We start from the raw sequence: 22,576 nt of genomic DNA on the forward strand, positions 1-22,576 counted from the left end.
ATAATCATTTTCAAACACACATGAAATCGTCACAAAAACTGGCCACGTATTAGGTCATAAATAAAAATTTCAACAAATTCCGGAAAGCAGATGTCAGATGGGCTATGTTTTGCTTATATGCAAAAAATCAGAAATTAACAGCAACATGAGTATAAAAGAAATTATCCACTTGAAAGTTTAAAAAGCTGTACTGCTCTATAATGCTCTAGTTAAAGAGAAAAGCAAAGCAGAAATTACAAACAATTTAGAACTTAACGACAATGAACAATAATAAAGCCTCTGGTTTGAGGCCAAGGTGGTACTCAGAGGAAAATTACAGCTTTAAATGCACTTCCAAAAACGAGAGAGACTGAAAATTAACTAGGCATTTAAATCAAGGGACTAGGAAAGGAAAAATAAGACCAAAGAAAGAAGAACTCGTCAATGAAAGTAGAAATTAAGAAAATGAGAGGAAAGAAAAAGTGGCAGATATCTAAAAATCAGAAGCTGACTCTTTGAAAGGACCAATCTAAAAAAAAAAAAAAAAAAAAGCCTTTAGTAATTCTTACCAGTGACGAAAGAGAAAAAAGAATAATTAGCCTTTGGAATGAGGAAAGGCCTCTGACTCTGGGTCTAGACATATATTTAATTCTGAGAGAAAACTATATGCAGTTTCATAGCAAAAAAAAATTTCAATTCTTCATGAAATGGACATTTGAAGAAAATATAAACAAAATTGGCTCAAGAAAATATATAAAACCTGAATAGGCCAATAATTATCCATGAAATTGAAAAGACAAATCTCTCCCATGAATGGCATGAACCTCTTTTTATTATCTACAAACTGCTCCAGAGCCTGGAAAATAAAGGACTTTCCAGCTCATTGTAACAGCCTAAGCATACTCCTATAATAACAAACTGGACAGGGGTGGCATATGGTTGTGGGGTAACAGCCAGGCCCACCCCACCTTTCGGAGACAGGAGCAGCCGGTGTGTGGGACCCAAACAGGTGCATTCGGTCATCCATCTGCCAGCCTTCTTCTGAGAACCTCCTCAGTGCCCACCACTCTGCTTGGTACTTGGTGTGGTTAAAGGATAAGCCACATCTCGCTATCAAGGTACTTAGAGGCCAGCTGGGCTGGCACTTAAAGAAAAACACCACCACAGGACAAAAAGTGATACATACTATGGGAAAGTCTAGGCCAGGCGGGAAGGTCCCTTCAGCTTGGAGGGATAATGCAAGGTTTTAGCCAAGAGGGGATATTTATCCTGCCCTTGAAAGAACAGCATTTGACATTAAAAAGTTTGGGTCTGGGGAAAGCCTTCCAGGCAGAGAAACAGCATGAGCAAGGGCCTGGAAGCTGGGAAGGAAAAGACTTGGGGGTAAGGGGGTCAGTGTGCTGGCATAAAAGGTCTGTGATGGGGAGCAGGCGGGAGAGAGGAGACTGGGAGACTAGAGCTGGGGCTCTTGGATCCTGAACTAAAATGTTTGGGCTTAGTGGCTGCTAGGGAGCTACTAAAGGTTCAGAGAGGGAAGAGACGTTGTCAGAGGAGGGTGAGTGTGGCAGCCAGAGAGGGAGGGGCCTGGAGGGGGGGGGAGGCTGGGAAGGGGTAGAGGAGGGGCCAGGGCAGAGGCAACCGGGGCGTGGGCGAAGGCAGGTGTGCCTGAGAGGCCGAGGAACCAGTGAATGGGGAGACACTGAGGCCAAGGGGACAGAGGAGAGTGGAGGACGCCGTGGAAATTCTAAACCTTGGAGCCCGAGCAGGACGGGTGCAACGTAGAAGCAGACGTGGTGGGGGCTGAACTGGGTCTCTTCTGGTTTGGGGTTCATCCCTCCCCTCCATACACATACACCTGGAAATGCCTGGGCACAAGCCCCTTGTCAGTGGCTCTGCCTCCCAGGGAGGCTGAAGGTAACAGGCGGCTACGCTTTTAAGAAATGATTCTGCCTGCATTTCCCATGCCTGATGTCATGAAGGTAGGAGGACTCCGGAGACAGAAAGTATTAGTCACCGTGGGAGAAGAGGTGTTGTGCCAGTGTATGTGTGAGTGTGTGTGAGAAAGAGAGAGCGAACACAGAAGAGAGACACAGAGAGGCAGAGGCAGCCAGAGGCAGCCAGACTGTGGAAGGAGGGAGAAGAGAGACAGATTTTGGAGATAGAGAGGGTCAGTGCTGTGCACCTGTCTGCCCGGCCGCAGTCTTCCCACTCAGAAGTTGATGGGGCCAGCAGTGCGGCTGAGGAGGGTTCAAATGGAAACCCCGAGGCTGCTCTTAGATCTTGCGGATTTCGGAAGCCCAGCCCCACAGGCTGGCGTGGCACCAGGCCCCCAGCAGGTGGGCAGCCAGCATGTGGGGGCACCAGCCTGGGTCCCGGTTGAGCCCTCCTCCTTCCCCCGCTCCCTCTTCCTCTTCCTTCGTTTCTTCCTCCTCTTCTTCTTCCTCCTCAGGGCTTCTAGAGGGAGGCACACCCTGGCATGGGCTCGGGGCTCGGACATTGGCGGCAGCCCAGGGTACAGTCTGAACTCTGGCTGAAAATAGTCCTGCCCACCACGTTCCTACTGGCAGCAGGCACCGTGCTGGGGTTTTATACACACACGCCCTCTGAATCCTCTTCATGGCCTAGAACAAATGCGGAAACTGAGGCCCAGGGAGTTACAGGGATCTGCTCAAGGCCACACACTGGGAAGGAGGCCACTCCAACTTCCCCAAGGCCCAGCTGTCCCTGCCCATTCAGTCTTTTATCTTCAACCAGAGGGTGTGGGTCTGGCCACCCACAACCAGCCGGGCTGTGTCTCAATTCCAAGCCTTTGCACAAGCCATGACCTCCAACTAGAATGCCCTCTCACCAGCCACCCCAGCCTCACCCCCGGCACGACTGCACTCCGCCTCCTCTCCTGAGAGCCCCAGCCTCTGACCTCTGTCTTTGAACCCTTCCTCTTGAGTGTGTCCTGGGTTCTGTGAGTTCTGTGGGTTTCTCTGAGTCAGTGCCTCTAGGCCTGGCTCAGCTCCCTACCATGGGCTGGAGCTCCTCATGGGGGATGGGAGGGGAGCCTGGCTTTCATTTCCCTGGGTCTCTCAAAAGCTTCAGCACCCAAGGGAGGTTCAAAATATTCTTGCAGAATGACTAGACAAATCATGTGCATACCATAAGATATGCCAGCCCCTGCCAGCTTTAGGGGAAATCGCGAAAAAGTGACTTTTTCACTTGGTAATGCACCCTTCATTGTGGGGTAAGGGTTCTAGAATATGAAACAATACAGATGACAATTTCTAGAGATAATATATCTCCAAGGACCATGCCTCATGTTTTCTACCTTCCTCTAATCCACAGACCCATGGTGGAGGTGGGAGTGAGCATGCCCATTTTACAGGGGCGTCAGGCGGGGAAGCCTATGCTCTTTCTAGGAGAAGACTTAAAAATAGGCCACCTAGTCGAGCATTGGTAGTGATGAGGGCGCTTGACTATTTTTCTTGTGTTCCCCTTTCTGGGTAAGAGTGTGTATGGAGAGGGCTCGGTGCCAGGCAGAAGGGCTAGACCCATTGACCACGCACTGTTTCCAGAAAAAGGGCTGTTTTCCTCTCCATAGCACTGGCAGGGTGTGGCAAGCCAGGCCACCTGGGACTCTCTAAGAGAGTGGGGGCTAAATCCTGCGGCAGAAGTGGCTGGCTCCCTGGTGATGGGGAAGCTTCCCTCTGGCAGTGGCCCCAGCCTCAGCTCAGACTTCAAGGTGGCGTCAGGGGAGAAGTGCTGGCCACTAGCCCCAGAGGATGCTTGTTCCCAAGGCCACCCTCCTGCAGCTGGGGGGATGGGGCGAGGAGGCCTCGGAATACACTTTCATGAGGTTCCTAGGTTCCCTGACTTGGTGAATATATCACATGTGTGGGTGCACATTCTTTCAGGGAGACAGTCCATGGCTTTGTGGAATTCTCCGAGGAGTTGGGAACACCCAATCTCAAACACGTGTCACTCTTGGGGAAGGGAGAGAAGAAAAGAGGAGAGAGGGCAGCAAGGGTTCTCAGCTGGGTCACCAGGAACATCCAGAGAGAGAGAGGGCAGCCTGGGAAGGGTCTGGCAATGGAGAGGAGCAAGGAGACAAAGCGCTGGCCTCCAAGCCCACTTCCTCCTCACAACCACTCAGGGCGTGGGGGGAGGTGACATTTTACAGGTGACCTGCTCAGGTTCACACTGCTAGAGAGCAGGAGAGGCAGACTGGAACCCCAGGCTGCCTGGGGCCAAGCCTTGCTCTGCTCCTGGCACTAGCCTGTCTTTGAGCAAGGTGCCAGCAGGGTCCCCGAGGCCTGTGAAGAGGCACAGGTCTAAATGGAGAGGGTGAAGACGGAACACCTGAGGTCTGCAGACTGAAGACACAAGCCTGGAGGCGATGCTTCTGACCCCAACCCCACCTGCTTACCCCAAACCCTCCACCTACTCCACACCTGCCCCTGGGTGGCCGCACATAGCTGGGAGGAGAGAGCTCATGGCTCTGCACCTGGCTCCCTTTAAAGTCCTAGCACCGACTTCTGGGACCCTTAGAACACCCAACAAATCTGAACACATCCCCGGCCAGTCCTCTCCCACTCCCGGGGCCACGGATTCCCACCGCCTCCTCTCCTCCAGCCTCCACTCCCAGCTCAGTGTGTGAAACAGAGATCACCAGCTAAATTCCACAAGCTTCCAAATCACCCCACCTCCCAGACAGCGGGAGCCTCACACACTGCTGGGGGAGGCAGGCGCGGCCACTGCAGAAAACCGTTTCGAGTTTCCTCAAAAAGAGAAACGTGGAGTTACCATTTGACCCAGCCGTTCCATGCCCAGGGGCATACCCAAGAGAAGTGAAAACACAGCCACACAAAAACTTGCACAAGAATGTCCAAAGCAGCATTATTCACTGCAGGCCCGATGTGGAAACAACCCAAACGTCCACTAGCAGACGAGTGGATAAAGCGAGAGCGGTGCATCCGTACCCCAGAATATCGCTCAGTATAAGAAGGAATGAAGTTCCGGTATAGGCTTCACGATGCACCTCGAAGCCAGTCCGCAGAGTGAAGAGGCCGGTCTCCAAGGCCGTTGACCATGCGCTACTGTTTATATACACGAAATGTCCAGAACCGGCGAATCCGTAGGGACAGAAAGTAGATCATGGTTTCAGGGGTTGGGGAAGGGGAGGGGAGAATGGGGAATGACTGCTTTAATGGGGTGAGCTTTCCAGAGGGAGGCGATGGAAATGTTGAGGAATCCGTGGTGATCCAAGCGATTGTTGGTTTGTGAATCAGTCAGCAGTTGTGCGTGCACAACTGTGTGTACGTACTGAAAAACGCCCGATTGTGCACTTCACACGTGAGTTACATCTCAATTAAAAACACTTGTATGAGGACCCCCCTCTTTTCTCTGCAACACACATTCCACCTGTCTTCTTGCTGTGGGGTATGACCTGGCCCTGCTTCTGTCCAAGATCATGCCCTCCAGCCGGGCACTGGGTCCTGTCTTCTGTTGCCCAGACAAGGTCACTGCACTACTGTGGCCCCTTCCCTCTCTTGCATCATCCATTTCTCTTTTGGTTCATTTCCACCAGTATGTAAGCATACTATAATTTCTCTCACCTAAAAAAATAAAATGAAGTAAAAAAAATTAACAATAGAAACCCTTCCCCTTGACATCCCATCTCCTTCCAGCTACGGTCCTTTCTCTGTTCCTCTTTACAGCCACACCCCTTGACTTGTCCATTCTCACTGCCTGCTCTTCCTGCCTTCCACTCTCTCTTGAGCCCACTATAATCAGACTTTCACTGCTGATCAGTCTATCAAGATTGGTCTTGTCAAGTCACCAACGACATCCGCGTCACTAAATCCAATGGACGCGGCTCGGTCCTCATCCCTCTGGGCCACCTGCTGACACTGGAAGTGGTTGATGGTTCCCTCATTGTTGGAGAGCCTTCTTCACGTGGCCTTGGGACATCACTGTCTCTCAGTTCCTCTCCTACTGCAGTGATTGGTCCTGCTCTGTCCTCTCATCTCCCTACCCTCTAAACGATGGTGGGTCCCCACACTCAGTCTCTGGACCCCTTCTCTAACCCGTGTTCGCTTTTTGGCCATCTCTCATCTCATGACTTTACACGTCCACTCCCAAATGTCCATCTCCAGCCTATACATCTCCCCTTACCCTTACTCCAGACTCCGACATCCGGCTGTCTATTTGACTTCTATTTGCATGTGAGAAAGGCATCTCAGATTTAACATGTCCAAAATTAAAGTCTTGATTCCCTCCCCAAACTTGCTTTTCACCAGTCTTCCTAATGTTGATAAACATAACTATTCTAACAGTTGTACAGGCCAAAGACTCTTCACTCTCTACCCCCACCTCATGCCATATACTCTATCCACAAATTCTTTTGTTTCTTCCTTCAAAACACATCGAGAAGCTAACTCCTTCTAGCTATCTCCTTCAGCAGTGCCCTAGTCTGCCTGGCTTCTTAACTGCTCTCCCTGATTCTACCCTAGTTCCTCTATGGTCTATTCTTCACTCCTTTTAAAATATCGGTCAGACTATGTCCCTCCTCTGCTCAAAACCCTCCAATGGCTTCTTATTTTTCTACAATGGCCTGTGAGATCAGCACCTCCCAGCTGTCTCTCTGACCTCTCCTATTAGTGCCCTCACTTGCCCTCTGCACCCTGGCCTCCTACCTATTCCCCAAACAGGCCAAGCACACCCCTGCCTCAGGGCCTTTGCACCTGATGTTCTGAGATTCTCTTCCTTTAGGTACAAGTACAGCTTCATCCTTCAAATCTTTGCTCCAACATCACCTTATCAGGTGCTTTGGACATTCTTGTGCAAGTTTTTGTGTGGGTATGTTTTCACTTCTCTTGACCAGCCTACGTAAGATAGTAACCCCTTCCTCACTGTCTGTTTGCTTTACCTTGCCTTATTCCCCTCATAGCATTTATCACCACCTGACACGTTACATATTTGTTTATGTTCCGTCCCTCCCATTCTAACATAAGCTTCATGAGAGCCGGGACTTGACTTTGTCAAATGCTGCATCCTCAGAGCCCAAAAGAGAGCAAGGCACATAGCAGGTACCCGGAAGTATTTGTTGAATGAATTAGTGAACTCATCCATGTACACAAAACGCAGGGGCCAATCCACACTTGCTGGAGAGGAGAGGTGGTGGCTCCAAGTCGGGGGCTCATGCCTCCCTCCTGGAGCTCCCCAGAAGCAGGCAGATGGGTTGGTGGCCTCTCATCTGCACCTGTCATAAGGCCTGTTCTTGAACGCACCATGCCACCACCATAACTAGTACTATAAATCATATCCGAGCAACCACAGTGACGGTAGGCATCTATGTGCCAAGCCCCTTATAAGGTACCTTATTCCTTCCCTCACCCAATAAATAGGTGCCAGCTCCAGGCTGGCATTGGAGATATGATGGTGGGCAAAGGACAAGTTTCTCCCTCAAGGAGCTTATAATTTGTATTGTTTCATTTTTTGCGACAACTCTGAGGGTACATCCCATTTGGGATACAAGTCCCACCAAAGAGGGCACACTGTTTTAGTCCAGAGGCTGTCTGTGCCCAAGGGCAAGAACTCACATGTAGGGCAGGGTGACAACAAGCTGGCAGTGGCTGCACTGGAGCCCGGGGCAGGTGGCATCACGCTACGCATGGGCAGACGGGTAAGATCTCAAACTTATTAACCTGGCTGGTGCACTCAGCCCAAACCGGTCCCAGGACTAAGAGCAATCGACATGAAGTTCTGAAGTCAGGGCAAAACCCAAAAGTAACGGCAGGAGTCTAGGACCGGTCAGCAATGTGGGAGGAACCCCACCTGGGGTTTGGGGTGCAAACCTCCGGACTGACTCTTGGCTGTGCTGTGACTTTGAAGGGGGAGGGGTTCGCGTTGCACACACACCGTCCTCACGCAGCCTTGCTGAGCTGACTCTAGGTCACTGGCTGATGGGGGCCCCTCAGCTCCCAGGCCGGCTGGTGGGGCTAAGCTGGCACAGAGCAGGAGAAAGATCCTTCGCTTCAGGGTCAGAGGAAGGGGGCTCTAATCAGCTGTGTGACCTTGGACATGCTATTACCCTCGCTGAATCTTGGTCTTCCCCTCCAGGGCCCTAACTGATCAGAGGGCTGCGGGACAGGCGCTGGAGCAGGAGGGGGAAGGGCCCTCAGGGACACAGGACAGCGGCAGTAGCAATTTTCCAATGGCATGGACATAGTTCACCATCTTATCAACTAGGAGCACAGTGCCGGTGCACACTGGCGGAGGCCCAGCTATGCTCACCTGGAAGCTGGAGACACTAATGTCGATGTCACAGAAGTATTACTAGGAGGCAATAAGACAATCCCTATAAAGCCCTGAGCACAGGCTCTGCCCTTCCAGAAAAGTCTGGTCAGGAGTAACTGCTCCCACTGCTATGAAGTGGAAGGAGCCACAGTGAGAGAGGGTTTGGGAGGTTGATCTGGCTTCAGTGTACCAGGAAGCACTCCCTAGGCAGCTCAGAGATCAGTGAGTTGCACATTACTGGAAGCATCCAAGCGGTGATGGCTGACGGAACCAGGATAAAGGGTCAGGCCGAGGCCCGCAGGGCTGGATTTCATAATCTGAGGCCCGTGGCCATGTTCCCTCATAAAGGAAACAAGGGAAACTCCCCCCACACCACTGCCAGCAGGAAAAGGGGAGGATGGCTGGAAAGGTGGAAGGATAGGCCAGCTCTGCCTGGACCCCATTCTTAGTTGGGGGGCCATGGGAAAGTGCTTACTCTGAAGCTGGCCCCCCAATTAAAGCCTCTAGACCAGAAAAGTACACTCAATAAATGTTCCTTTTGCTCTTGCTGCCCTTCCAATGTCCTTCTTCCCTCCCCCTCCCCAGAAAGAATGCGGATTCAAGTGTTCAGGGAAAAGCCAGGTCCAGGCTGCTCCGAGAAGACAACAGCACTTGTGTCTGAGGTTTGGGCAGAAGCCAGGGTGGAAACGTCCCAGCTTTTGAGGGTGCAGGAGAAGAGCTGGAGCTTTCACTCTTTGCAAAGACCTAGCTGTTGCTTGGGGAGCTAGGGGGACAGAGTGGCTGCAGAGCTGGGCCCAAGAGCCCCTAGTGGGAAGAGGTGTAAGGAGATTCAGGGCCCACTGCTGTTCTCTGTTGGTGGAAGGAAGATGCAAGCTTGGTTGGGCAGAGGGAGGACTGGGAACCATGGAGGAAAGAAGGCCCAGAAACACCTGCCCCTACTGTAAGTGGGCAGAGGACCTGGTCAACATCCCACCCTGCAGGACCAAGGCGTGGCTCAAAATAGCAGGCAGCAGGACAGGGTGGGGGATGTGCCCGGCGGAGCCAAGAGGCCCCAGGCCTGGCTCTGCCTCTAGCTAGGTCTGACCTCAGGCAAGTCCCTTCTCCACCTGCACCAGTTCCTTCAGCTGTAAAGTGAGGCGGGTGATAACATAGAGCTCAGGAGCCTTCCAGCCCTAGCCTAACAACAACAACAAAAAAACTGGTACACGAGAACTCCAAGACAAAACCATTGAAAACGTGGACTAGAATAGATCTTTGTCCACTCGTGTGCACAGCAGCATTAGTCACAAGAGCCGAAAAGTGGAAACAGCCCCTGTGTCCATTGCTGGATGTGGTATATACATACAGTGGAATAGTATTCAGTCTTAAAAAAGAATAAATGCTGACGCACGTTATAAGCTGGATGTACCTCGAAGACGCTGCGCGAAGTGAAGCCAGCCCGCGGCCGGAGAACGAGTCCCGTGTGCGCGTCTGTCAAGCACTTCGAGTCGTCAGCCTCAGAGAGACGGCCGCGGCGGCACGCTGGCTGCCCGGGGCTGGGGAGGCGAGCCGGGCTTACCGCTGAGTGCGTGCGTGTCACTCGGAGCGGAGTAAGTCCCGGAGGGACGGTGTTTGCGGAACAGCGTGCACGTCATTGACGCCACGCAGCTGTACGCTTCAAAATGGCGACCATGCTGAGTTCTGTGTGTTTTACCGCAATACAAAAACCCACGAGAATAAATACAAAACTTCAAGACTGCCTAAGGCTTGGTTCTTCCTGATCCTTGAAACCTGAGAGCTGGGGGGGGGGGGTGAGCCCTGGAGCTGGAGAGTGGGGAGGGGGGAGCTGAGGCAAGCCCACAGCAGAGAGGTGGGCACCAGACAGCGAGGCGGTATTTCCGGAAATGCACCTGCAACATGACAGGTGAGACGGGGGTCCCGAAGGCCCGGGGCGGGGAAGAACTCAGAGCAGACTTGCTCCAAAGCCTGGGGGTCCCAGACACCGGGGAGCCCGGCTGCTGGCCCTTGAAATCAGCTGCCTCCTGTGTTTCAGATTCTGGGAAAACCAGGGCAATGCGGTCCCTTGAAAGAGCAAGAAACAAGTTTGTAAGTAAGCGGGAAGCCTGTGAGAATCTTCGGTGTGGCCACCACAGAGAAGGGCTTTTGAGCAAGCCGAGGAAGAGCACCCGGCCCTCTGAGGGGCCTTGGGTGAGTTGTAAGAAGGGCAGGTGGTGGGGGAGGGCGTTCAGCCTGATAAGCCAGGCCGTACTCCCCTCTCCCTAGGATTTCAACGCCTATTCCCAGAGGCACAGGGATCAGTGTGTGAGGTGGGAGAGGATTTTCCCACCCAATCAGACTAACAGAGAATCCAGGACACAAAGGGGAGTTCAAGCCATTGCTAGCTATGTCAGTCTCTCTGTGCTTTATTTTTATGGAGATAACAACAGTAGCTAGCACAACTGCTGTAAGGATTAAAAGAGAACGTATACAAAGTGCTTAGCATAGGGTTTTCACAGAGTAATTGCTCAATAAATATCATTCCTGCCCTCATAATTATCCTCCTTTTCTTCCTCATCATGATCAAGCTGCCATGTTTTTGCTCTTTCTGAATGTGGAGGAAGAGCAACCCCAGAGTTCAGAGCGCTTGGAAGGCATCCCAGGCTTAGCCCATCCCCCAGGATGGTATGGCCTCCAGGGAAGCAGGATGTCCCGGCTCTGGATGCCCCGGGAAAGTCCTGTCTATTCCAGGACGGCAAGCCACCCAGAAGAGTCCAGCCCCAGAAGGTGTCAGAGTTACATTCACGCCTAAATACAACCAGCCTTTGATTAAAGTTCCCAAAATATGGGGCATCCTTTTAAATGCCAGACTAATTAATATTTAGCTGTAATGTCTTCAGCCTTCCTTTTCTTAATACAAGACCTAATTGAGTGAGGAAGTGTACTAATCTGGGAATCTAATATCTGTGCCTGAGGCAGGCACTGGGGGGGCAGTGCCCCAAATTAGGCTTGATTCAGGTGGCAGGTTTAGAGGTATAGCATCCAAGGGGAGCCCAGATGCTTCAGATCAAAAGCTTTGCAAGTTCATGCTTACAAAGTAATGCTTTGGCCAGTATTCCCTTTTCCCTGCTCTTGCAGCTGCTATAAATGTTATCACGGGGGCGCCTGGGCGGCTCAGTCGGTGAAGCGTCTGCCTTCTGCTCAGGTCATGATCTCAGGGTCCTGGGATTGAACCCTGCATCGGGCTCCCTGCTGCTTCCCATGCTTGTGCTCTCTTGCCCTCTCTCTCTCAAAATAACAAAACAAAAATAAAAAAATAAATGTTATCACAAAATCTTCCTAAAAATCACCCCTGAAAACTTTTTTCCCCCTCAGAAACTAATCTAATATCCAAACTTACTTTAAGAAAAAGTGAGAGAAGTCAATATGGCTGTATAGAGAAATAATATTTATTGAGCTCCAACTATGTACCAGGCATGGTGTTACTCTCTCCTACATGCATTGTGCAACGTTTTTCAGAATGTTTCCTGTGGAAATAGCCCAGAATGATGTGCAAAAAGTGGTCCTTTGGGAAACCCTAAGGACAATATATCCTATCAATGTATCTCCAATATTATGTTTATATATTGACGATTCTTTTAAGTCCCACAGTAAAGAAACTGGTTATAGTTCTTTAACTCAGTATATCCCAAAGTGTGTCATATATTTGAATGCATAATGTATGAGATGATTTTAGAAAGTGCATAAATATAAGTTTTTAATTTACTGGTTATATATATATTTATTATATAACACAGCTGGCACATCAAACTTGTGACGCACATATATTGTTCAGGACCCAGTTATTCATTCATTTCACACACATTTACTGAGGACCTACTATAAGCAGTATTCTAGACATTGAGAATAGAGCAGTAAATAAAATAAAGTCCCTACTCTCAAAAATTTATATTTTATTGGGGGAGCAACAAAAACTCAAACAAATAAATATATTGAACAAATATATGTTCAACAGTAAAAAGTAGAATAAAGAAAAAGAGTTGGTTCGGGGGACAGAATGATGGGGCTGGGCGGGGGGGTCTGGGTACTAGCAGAGATGGTTTGGTCACGGAAGACCTCTTTGATAAAGTTAACATTTGAGTGGAGACCTACGCGAAGTGAGAATATATTTCTGAAGGAAGCACATTCTAGGCAGAGAGAATACCAAATGCAAAGCCCCTGAGTTGGGAATGTGCTTGGTTCCTGGTGAACTACTCAAAGTTTCAGGGCTGCAGATGAACCCCTGAAGGATGGTGCTTTTAAAAATTAAGATATAATTAAAATACCATAATAGTCACCCTTTTAAAGTACACAATTCAGTATATATACAAAGTTGTCGCACTTTTTTTAAAGTGATGATTTGGTACTGGTTCTGACCGAGATGGAGTAACAAGGACCAGATTTATCTTCTCGCTTGAAACAACCAAAAATCAGACAAAATAACGGACATTCATAGAACACTCCACCCAACAATGGCAGAATACCCATTCTTTTTGTGTACACTTGGAACATTTAGCCAGAGAGACGAAATCCTGGGTCATAAAACAAGCCTCAGTGAGTTTTAAATAATTTAAATAATATACTGTACGTTCTCCAACACAATGAAATTAAAATAGAAACCCATGACAGAAGGATCTCTGGAAAATTACTAAATATACTTGAAAACTAAGCGTTTCTAAGTAACTTATGGGTCAAAGATGATCTCAAAAGGGGAATTAGAAAGTGTTTGGAACTGAACGGCAATGAAGACACTGTGTATTAGAGTAGCTGGGACACTGCTAAAGAAGTAGTTGAGGGAACTTATGGCACCAAACGAATATCTTGGAAAAGAAGAAATGTTCCAGTCAGTGACCTCAGCTTCCACTTTAAAAAGTTAGAGAAGAACAAATTAAATCCAAAGTAGGCAGACAAAAGGAAATAATGCTGGCAAGAGTGGAAATCAATGGAAACAAATGGGGAAAGGCGAAGGACTCAAGGGCTGGTTCTCTTGTGAAAATCAATGGTATTGCTCCAGCTCCAGCCTGCCTGATTAGGGAAAAGGAGAAGACACAGATGAACAATATCAGGCATGAGAGAGGCAACACCACTACGAACTCTACCTATATTAAGAAAATAATAAGACAATAACATGAACAACTTTATGTCAATAAATTTGGTAACTTCGATGAATTACACAACTTTTTGAAAGACATAAACTACCAAAGCTCCCTGAAGAAGAAACAGATAACCTGAATAGCCCTACATTTATTAAAGGAATTGAATTTGAAGTTAAAAATCTTCTGACAAAGAAAACTCCAGCCTCAGATGTCCCCATAGGTGAATTCTACTAAACACTGAAGGAAGAAATAATACCAATTTTGTTCAAACTCTTCCAGAAAACTGAAGAAGATAGCATACTTTTCAATTCATTCTATAAAGCCAGCATTACTCAGACATGACAGGAAAACTACAGACCAGTATAGCTCTCAAGAACACCGACACGAAAGTTCTAAACCAAATTTTAGCAAATCAAAGCCAACAATATGTAAAAGGATAACACATCGTGGCCAGGTCGGATTTATCCCAGGGATACGACGTTGGTTTACCGTTAAAAAAATTAACGTGATTTGCCATATTGACATACTAAAAAAGAAATACCATCTGAGTATCTTAGCAGACACAGAAGAAGCATTTGACAAAAGCTAACATCCACACCTCATAAAAATTCTCAGCAAACTAGAAATAGAAAGGAACGTCCCCAACCTGATAAAGGGAATGTATAAAAAACTGTCAGCTAACCTCATACTTTGTGCTGAAAGACTAAAAGCAAGCTTTCTCCTTAAGATCAGGAACAAGACAAGTATTAGTGAGTGAAATAAGGCAAGAAAAGGGAACAGAAGCCTTTCCAGACTGGAAAAGAAGAAATAAAACTATCTTTACTCACAGACATGACCATCTCTGCAGAAAATCCAAGGGAATCTACAAAGAAGCAGCTAGAACTAATAAGTGAGTTTAGTGATGTTGCAGGTTACAGTTAGTATACAAAATGCTTCTTTATTTCTATATATTAGCAACAAACAATTTAAAACAGATATGAAAAACCAGTATCATTTATAATACAGATTGTAGATATAAATCTGACAAAAGACGTTAAAGACCTATGCAAGCAAATCTGCAAAACAATTGAGAGAATTAAAGAAGACCTAAAAATATGGAGAAATACTGTGTTCATGGGTTGGAAGGCTCAACACTGTTAGGATGTCAGTTCTTCTCAAATCTATAGATCTACAGATTCAACACAATCTCAGTCAAAATCTAGAATTTTTGAATTTAACTGATTCTAAAATTCATATGGAGATGCAAAAGACCTAGATGGGCCAAAGCAACTTGGAAAAAGAACAAAATTGGGGATTTAACAGAACGTGATTTTAGGACTTCTAGTAAGGTTACAGTTATCAAGACAGTGTGGTATTGGTGCTAAGAGAGACAGATCAAACAAACAGAATATATGGGCAACTAATTTTCATTGAAGGTACCAAGGCAATTCAGTGGAGAGAGGACAACCTTTTCAACGAATAGTGTTGGAACAACTGCATCTCCATATACAAACAAAACAAAACAAAACGTTGTTCCATACCTCACACCATAAACAAAAATTAACTCAGGTGGATCATAGACCTAAATACAGAACCGAAAGCCATTAAACGGCTAGAAGAAAACACAGGAGAAAACCTTTGTGACCTTGGGTTAGGCAAATATTTTAGACACAACAAGAAAAGCACAATCCATGAAAGAACAAACCAATAAACTGGACTTCATCAAAATTACAAATTCTAGTCTTTGAAAGACGCGGTTAAGAGAATGAAAAACATGCCGCAGACTGGAAGAAAACACTTGCAACTCACATAGCTGACAGAGGACTTGTATCCCAGTGGTTTTCCAAGCTCCCCTCCTACAAGGACAGTCTATCCCTAGCGGCTCTTTGTTTAAGAGACTCAGACAGTATAAAGTCCTAACCAACAAGACTCTGGAGCAACGGTTCTCTACTTTAGCATCAGCTGGAGGGCTTGTTAAAACACAGACTGCTGGGCTCCACCCTCAGAATTTCTGAATCAGTAGAGCCCGAGGGTTTTCATTTCTGATAAGCTCCCTAGTAATGCGTAGGCTGCTGCCCTGGACACCACGATCTGCGAACTGCTAATCTAGGCCAATTTAGACTAAACTAGAAACAAAGTCAAACGCAAGATTTTCCCTCCAAAGTGAAAATAAACTATGCTCACTAAAAAATAATTTATCCCTCCCTTCTTTTTATTAGCCGGAGACATCTGTAAATGCTAATCAGCATTTCTGATCAGCAAGCAATAACAAACATGACATCACTGAGTTGGCATGATTCTAGCCTTGCCTCTTTGTTGAATACACATGTTGGTTTCCACAAAGCTGTTCAGAATTCACTCTGGAAAACATACACGTCCTTATACCAACCATGCCACAAGGATAACATGAAAGAAGCCATGAGGCCCCAGTGCAACTTCCCCTGACCCTCCCCCACCCCCGACTACCCCCACTCCCACCACCATCCCATGCAGGGCTGCCATCCGGGTCTCACCATCCAGGATGGCCCACTGATTGTCAATCTCTGTGTGTTTCAGGTAGGAGTCTTCGATGGTGGGGTCGTAGTCAGGCACAAAGATCTTCTGGAAAAACTGGATGGTGAGGGCGCTCTTGCCCACACCCCCATCTCCCACCACCACCAGCTTGTACGTGGGGAGGTTGTCACTGGGGACGGCACTGGTTGCCATGTTTCTGGTAGGTCAGACCTGGGGAGGCAAGACATGTGTAATGAGGTAGGGAGCTATTTCCTTTCTGACTTTATAGAGTAATAAATACTCCCAATTACATATTGATTCAATCATTTATTGAATATCAACTATGTGCCACACCTGGTACTGGGGACACAGTACTACTAGACACCATGAGGCCTTTAACAAGTACAGCCAAAAGCCATGTCAAAGAAGCATTTCCACCACTGAAGCCTGCCCTATTCCTATACAGGTAAACATGTGGGTGCACGTCTGAGCAGGGATGGCACCTTTTACATCAACTCTGGTCACGGAACTGCTGTGCCCAGAAGGATTTGAGGTTGCCTGAGCTAAGGGAAGTTTGGCCATAACAGCCTCGTGTGCGGAGTTCAAGATCTCCGTGCCCCACCCCCTCAGAATTTAGTGACCCTGGCTCCTTTCCCTCAGTCTCCTTGTCCCTTGTCATGCAGAAAGTTGTGCTGGACTCTCTTGGCATCTGGTCAACCCCTGTGTTAGCTGGGCAGGAGGAAGAGGGGGAGCAGGGCTAAGTTTTGTTTTAATGATGTTGAGTCCAGCTAAGGCAGTGATTCTCAACCAGGGGCAATTCTGCCGCCCAGGGACATTTGCAATATCTGGGGATAATTTGGGTTGTTAAAACCAAGCGGGTGTTACTGGCGTGCAGTCAGCAGAGGCCAAGGCTGTGGCTAGACATCCTACAATGCGCAGGGCAGCAGCCCCCCAATAAAGAATTATCCTCCATCCTAAGACGTCAATAGTGCTAATGAGCTAAGGTGACAAGCAGGGGCTGGAAACATGGGGCCAGGATTCTAAAGAATAATTGAGCCTTAACAGCTAAGGACTGCTTGTGAAGAGGTGACAGCAGAGAAGTGAAGAGTGATCTTTGGAAGCAACGTCATAAAGTGACAAGGAGGAGAGGGAGGCAGGGAGCATGGAAGGAGCACTCAGAAAAGGGTGGCTGCTAACTGCAGACCCCGCCAGGGTGCCAAGGAGAACAATGCCACCTCCTGCTAAGGGGGCACTCCTGGGGAGCACGAGCACTGACCTGGTGTCAAGGGGGTGCAAGCTTGATCCTGCCTCACGGTACTAGAAAAGAAAGACTCTGCACAAGCTGGGAGGCAGAAAGGCATGGTGTAGGTGTGACGGGGACACTTAAGGGTGCGGATTGGGTGTCCTGCGTGCCTTGCTGCTGCTTGGGAAGGCCACGCCAAGCCATACTTTCCTTACCTATCAGATGAAAGGGCTGGATTTTTTACGGTTATTTGCAGCTCTAAAAGAGTCCTCAATTCTAGTTATCAACAGTAAGGGTGTTAGACACAAATGTGGGTTATGTGGCCACACTGATTTGCATGGGGCTACGGGCGAGAGTCATTGCAAAACGCTCTGCATTACTGAAGCTAGATGTTGACATTTAGGATTTCCCTACAGTGTGAGGAAGTAGAGGCACTTTTATACACTGCGGGTGAGCGTGTAAATCCATCCCGACTGGACTGAGAATACATTCGCATAAATACTTGAAATTTAAAATGACATACCGTCTCTCGAAGCCATATGGCAGATGAGAGTTTATTCTAGGAAGTAATCAGGCAAATGTACAAAGATGTGAAGAACAGGGGGAAAATGGAAATCACTTAAATGTTGGGGTGGGGGAAAGTAAAGAAAACGTTAGCTACAAAATGCAATACTATGCAGCCATTAAAATGATGATGGTCCCTAACCTAGAGAAGTTCATATTATGCATGAAAAAAGCCCCAAACAGGCTGCAAAGCCACAGGTACATATGACTGCACTTCCATGAAGTCCCCCATCTATGAATCTATGCGTCTAGACGTTGTTCTAGGCACCGCCTATGAATCGATGCATCTAGACATGGTTCTAGGCATAGAGAAGACTGGCAGATTTGGGGGCATTTTTCTCAATACTTGCTACAACAAGCTAGTATTATGTATGTATATTGGAAAAGCTTAACAATATTAAAATATTCCCACCAATGGGAATAAAAGGCACAGCATAGGGACCAGTCAATGGTACTGCAACAGCACCACATGGTGACAGTGACATTTGTGGTGAGCAGAGCAGAATGTATAGAGTTGATGAACCACTATGTTGTACACCTGAAACTAATGTAATATTGTGTGTCAACTATCCTCAAATAAAAAAAAAATTCATGTTCCCGCCAAATAAAATGTTCCCGCTACCTGAAAATGTATGACCCTGTGTCCTTCAGCAGGGGATTTAAGCTCCTTTGGTGCAGGATATTGGGCCCAGGGACTGGCCGCAGCCCCGGCCTCTGGTGCCCTGTCTCCCTAAGCAGGGTAAAGGTGGGGACAAGTTGAAGCTTTGGCGAACTGAGCTCTCCCACATGACAAGAGATGGCAGTCCAAAGGGGCCACAGGGCAGTTGGAAGGAAACAGAAATGGGGAGAATAGGGCAAGGGCCAGCTCTCTCTCTCCTTCACCTCTCAGGTCAGGGGAGCAAGGTGTCAGCCCCTCCTTACCCGCCATCGTGGCCGAGGGTGGACGATGACACTGGGCCAGAGTGCGCATGTTTGCCTGTGAAAGAGGCCGTTTTTAAAGCTCCCTTCTATTCTCTGCTGGCAGTGATGTGAATAAAAAAATACTCAGTGGGTGGCAAGATATCAAGAAAGAAAATTATTTCTCTTGATTTTCTTCTTAAAATAAAACAAGGTAAGAAATCTCCATTAGGAAGTATGATAGAGGACATGAACTGAATCTCTGAGCTGGTACTCAGACCCCCACAGCAGAATCACCTGGGGACCTGCTCGCCAAGCAAGGCAGCTGGCAGGAAAGAGTCAGATAGAGTCCCGCACTCAGGGGTTGAGCTCCTGAGAGACCACAGGAAGCCAACTCGGGGTTCCCTCCCAGCTAAGACTCGGTGGAAGCAGGTTAGAATGCACAGTTAGCACAAAAATTGGACCGCATCCCTGGTGGTGAAAAACCCTTAGTGCTGCCCATCGCTGATGGGCCAAGTCCCGGCTCCTTCACTGGACATTCAAGGCCATCACTGGTCGCCAGTGCTGACATCTCCAGTGGTAGCTATGCTACATTCTCTCACACTGTCTCGCTCTGCCACCCAGCATTATGTTTGCCCAAGGTCCCCTGGGGTCACACTGAGGCCTCTACAGGCCCCAGGGCGCCCTGGGAGAGCACACACCTCTTCTCAGGTCAGGCCCCAGCCCAGGAATCACCTCCTGTGGGAGGCCCTCCTTGCACTCTGCACCCTGCAGTTCCTGGTGCAGAGGTCACCAGTACCCTTGAAATCATCTACAGTTAATGTGCACAGAAGGGCAGCGGTGGCATCTTGTCCCTGTCTGTATCACCAAAGCCTGGCAGAGCATCAGCAAGGAACAAAGGCTAGCTGAAGGCATTTCTGAATCACTGTCACACGACCTCCTAGCCACGGCACTGACCCTGACCGCAGAGAGGGCTAAGCGGCAACCTCCTAGCCTCCTTCTACCAAGTCAGACCAATCACCCAGAAAAGCCCTTCTGGAAGCAAATGCGGGCCCAATAAGGAAGGAAGGTAGGGCAGGGGCAAGAGAATGAGTCCAGAACTAGGCCCCCAATTCATAACGGCTCTTCTCCTGACAGACATGTTTTTCCAGGCTTTCAGCCTCCCCCCAAATAATCCCTGACTAAACAATGTCTTTGTAAGTGGGGAGGGCAGTCAAACTGCCAAGGGATATGCACCACACTCCTACAAAATAGGCTGGACTCAAGTAGTAAAGAGAAAGATTTTTTTCAGTCACCACAGCCTATGACGAAAGACACCACAGGATACAAGGTTGGTTGGTGGTTAAGGAGCAAACTGCTTACATTCACAAGAACACCCCCCCCTCCAGGCTATTCAGAGATCTTTCTAGATCTTTTTAGAAATCATTCTAGGATGTCAGGTCTTTACTTGTTGGGGGTCCTGGATGGCCCCTTTGAGGTGGGAGGGTAGTATAAGGTCTCTCTTTAAAGTTCCCCACCAGTTTTCGATGCTGGATTCTCCCCTACGGACCAGGTGAGTGACCCTGTTGGGCAAGTGAGAGTTCACAGCCTCAGTTTCCTATTTGTAAGATGGGATTGGTTAGAAAATTATACTTTGCAGGATTGCTCTAAGCATGAACTTAAAATGTATGAAATGTGCCCAGCTTAGAGAAGGTGCTGCAATGTTTGTTTCCGCACCTTGTTGACTCCGTTCCCTGGCGAGATTCCCTCCCTCTCCCTTCTTCCACTCAGAGGCTCCCCCGTCAGAAATCCCGCTGCCATCTCAGCTCCACGGCAGGCCTGTGTGGGAACGTCAGCCATCATTTAGAACGTCGTTTCCACGGGAAATGGCTCCGAGGTTCCAGGCGGCCCCCTCCACTCAGAAACCAACTTTTGGAACAGCAGCCGCTGGGCGGGCGTTGGCGGCGGAGCGCTGGTTCCCATGGCAACCACCGCTCCCCGCGCCCCTTCCAGTCCACCGGCAGCCCAAACCCTCACACATGCTGGAAACTTTTTCCTCAAAGGCAGCGTCGCTGCTTGGACAATTTTAATGACACAATTACAGAAACTCTGGGCATCTTTAACCAGAGAAGTAAGCTTTTTTTGGCGGCTGTCTTTTGCTCCCTTTCTCTCTCAGGTTTAGCACCACCTTGCAAGGTATGAAGTTGTCTCCTGAATGGCAGATTTGTCTCCCCCACGCAGCTCAGAAGCTCCGCCAGAACAAGAGCCACATCTCCTCATTCCCTGGCCTTTTACAGGGCCAGGCAGGGCCCAACACACGGGAGGCTTGGGGTCTATTCATCAGTGACTGCTGGATCCTGCCCCAGGGCAGGCTTCTACCCAGCCAGCCCTCCCTTGGGCCAAGAAGCAGGAGGTGATGCTCCTAGGAGGTAGGGGGCTGGGAGGACCGATGACCCCAGAATAACCTCTTCATCCAGCAATTTTCTGAGTATGCTGGGAGGGTCCCAAGACCTCCTGGGGCAGTCTTGTGCAAAGCCCCCCTTGGTTCTCGGCGGGGTAGCCTGGGTGGGGGGAGTGTCATTAATAGCCTGTGACTGCAGTCAGGCAGCTTGAGCTCCATTCGTCTCTGATATGGGCTCCCTGTGTGACCTGGAACAAATTTCTTAACTTCTAGGAGCCTGCTTCCCCATCCATAAAACAGGAGAACAGGATGCTCGAATGTGTAAGGTGCCAGTGAAAAAAACCTGAAAAGCCCCAGCAAGGGCATACTTGCACGGATAGGCAAAGTAGCTGGGCCCCTGGTCTCCCTCCAGCCAGGTAGACCCCAGCGATTTGGACCACTTGCCTGCCCCATTGACGGCCCTCAAAGCACCTGAGCCGCATAGGGCTGCTGGAGGACCCAACACCGTAACACATATAAATGCCTGGGATAACAGAGGGCTCCAGCCCGCAAAACAGCCGTGCCCCGTGACTATGATCCCTTACCAAATCTGTTGCATTCTCCCAGATTCCCAGTTTCTAGGGCTTCTACAGAGCTTGTTTCCCAAAAGAATAGCCCCAAACACTGCCCGTTTTTATAACTGGACACATTAAAAAGAAACAGCGTTGCCTGCAGACATTGTGAAGGGGTCCATAGGCTCCCTGGCCCCTCCATGCACCCTACCCCCCAGGCGGCACACTTCCAAAGCAGTGTCATGCGGTCCTGGCCAAAAGAACTGGGGCCCAGGAGACACTCTACAGCAATAACACTCCCCACCATTCAGTGCGCATCTGCAGTGGACTGGCTGGACACCAAAGGTCACGCCGGGAACCATCGCACCACACTGCCTTAACTTCTTTGGGTGATTAGCTTTACAGCATCACAGAGCTTTTCTTTGACAGTCACTGTGATTTTGCTAACCCGCTGGGCACTCTTCATCCTTGTTGGTTGCTTCCCTGGCCCTGACTATAGGACCACAGATTCTTGGAGCTGGGGCAGTGGCCAACCCAGAGCCTCCCCAAAAGACACTGCTGACTTTATTGAAAGTTTAGTTTTCACTGCTTTTTGCTTCTCTACTTCTCTACTAATTATTTTAAAGATTCCCACAGTTGCACTACAAGTTGTCTGGTAAATAAGGCTGGAAGAAAGGGACACATTCACTATTAATGGAGCTCTTGGGAGAGTGAATGGATTTTCAATCACATTGAGCTGAATCAGCCCCAGGAAGCTAATCTCATCTCCATGATGTCTGGGTGTGCCCAGCTCAGGGGGATGAGGACACATTGGGGGGAGTGACCCAACCCATGTGGAGGAAATGGCTCTGCATTCCAGGAGCTGCCCTTCCCTTCTGCACAATTCCCAGAAATGGGCAGCTTCCCCACGCTGCTGCCTTCCAGGCTGCGCAGAGATGGTGTGCGGTCCCGCCAGGGGTCTAGGCCGCTTGGTCTCCCTTAAGGCTTCACTCTCCACTCTCCCCTCCCCAAGACGTTGATCCAGCCCGTTGTCTCACATCTTGGTAATGCAAGCCCAGCTCTGTCACTGCACCACTTGACCCCTTCAGGAAGC

The 22,576-nt window shown here is 48.8% G+C and overlaps 1 protein-coding gene across 9 annotated transcripts in view; it reads right to left on the reverse strand.

The window, feature by feature from the left end:
- The window catches only part of MRAS (muscle RAS oncogene homolog), a 53,352-nt gene that overhangs the window by 13,883 nt on the left and 16,893 nt on the right, over positions 1-22,576 (reverse strand). For 5 of the 9 annotated variants that reach the window (XM_048216132.2, XM_026497111.4, XM_026497110.4 and 2 more), the window contains exon 2: positions 15,869-16,079. The exons of 2 other annotated variants lie outside the window; for them this stretch is intronic. In XM_048216132.2, coding sequence (XP_048072089.1) covers positions 15,869-16,061 — 193 coding nt within the window. In that variant the 5' untranslated portion in view covers positions 16,062-16,079. Of the gene's footprint in view, positions 1-2,161; positions 4,335-4,946; positions 5,583-15,868; positions 16,080-22,576 lie in introns of those variants that run through there. 2 more of the 9 variants (XM_044383430.3, XM_044383431.3) reach the window with 2 other exon arrangements.

This window comes from Ursus arctos, unplaced genomic scaffold (assembly GCF_023065955.2).
Source record: "Ursus arctos isolate Adak ecotype North America unplaced genomic scaffold, UrsArc2.0 scaffold_20, whole genome shotgun sequence".
NCBI classification, from domain to species: Eukaryota; Metazoa; Chordata; class Mammalia; order Carnivora; family Ursidae; genus Ursus; species Ursus arctos.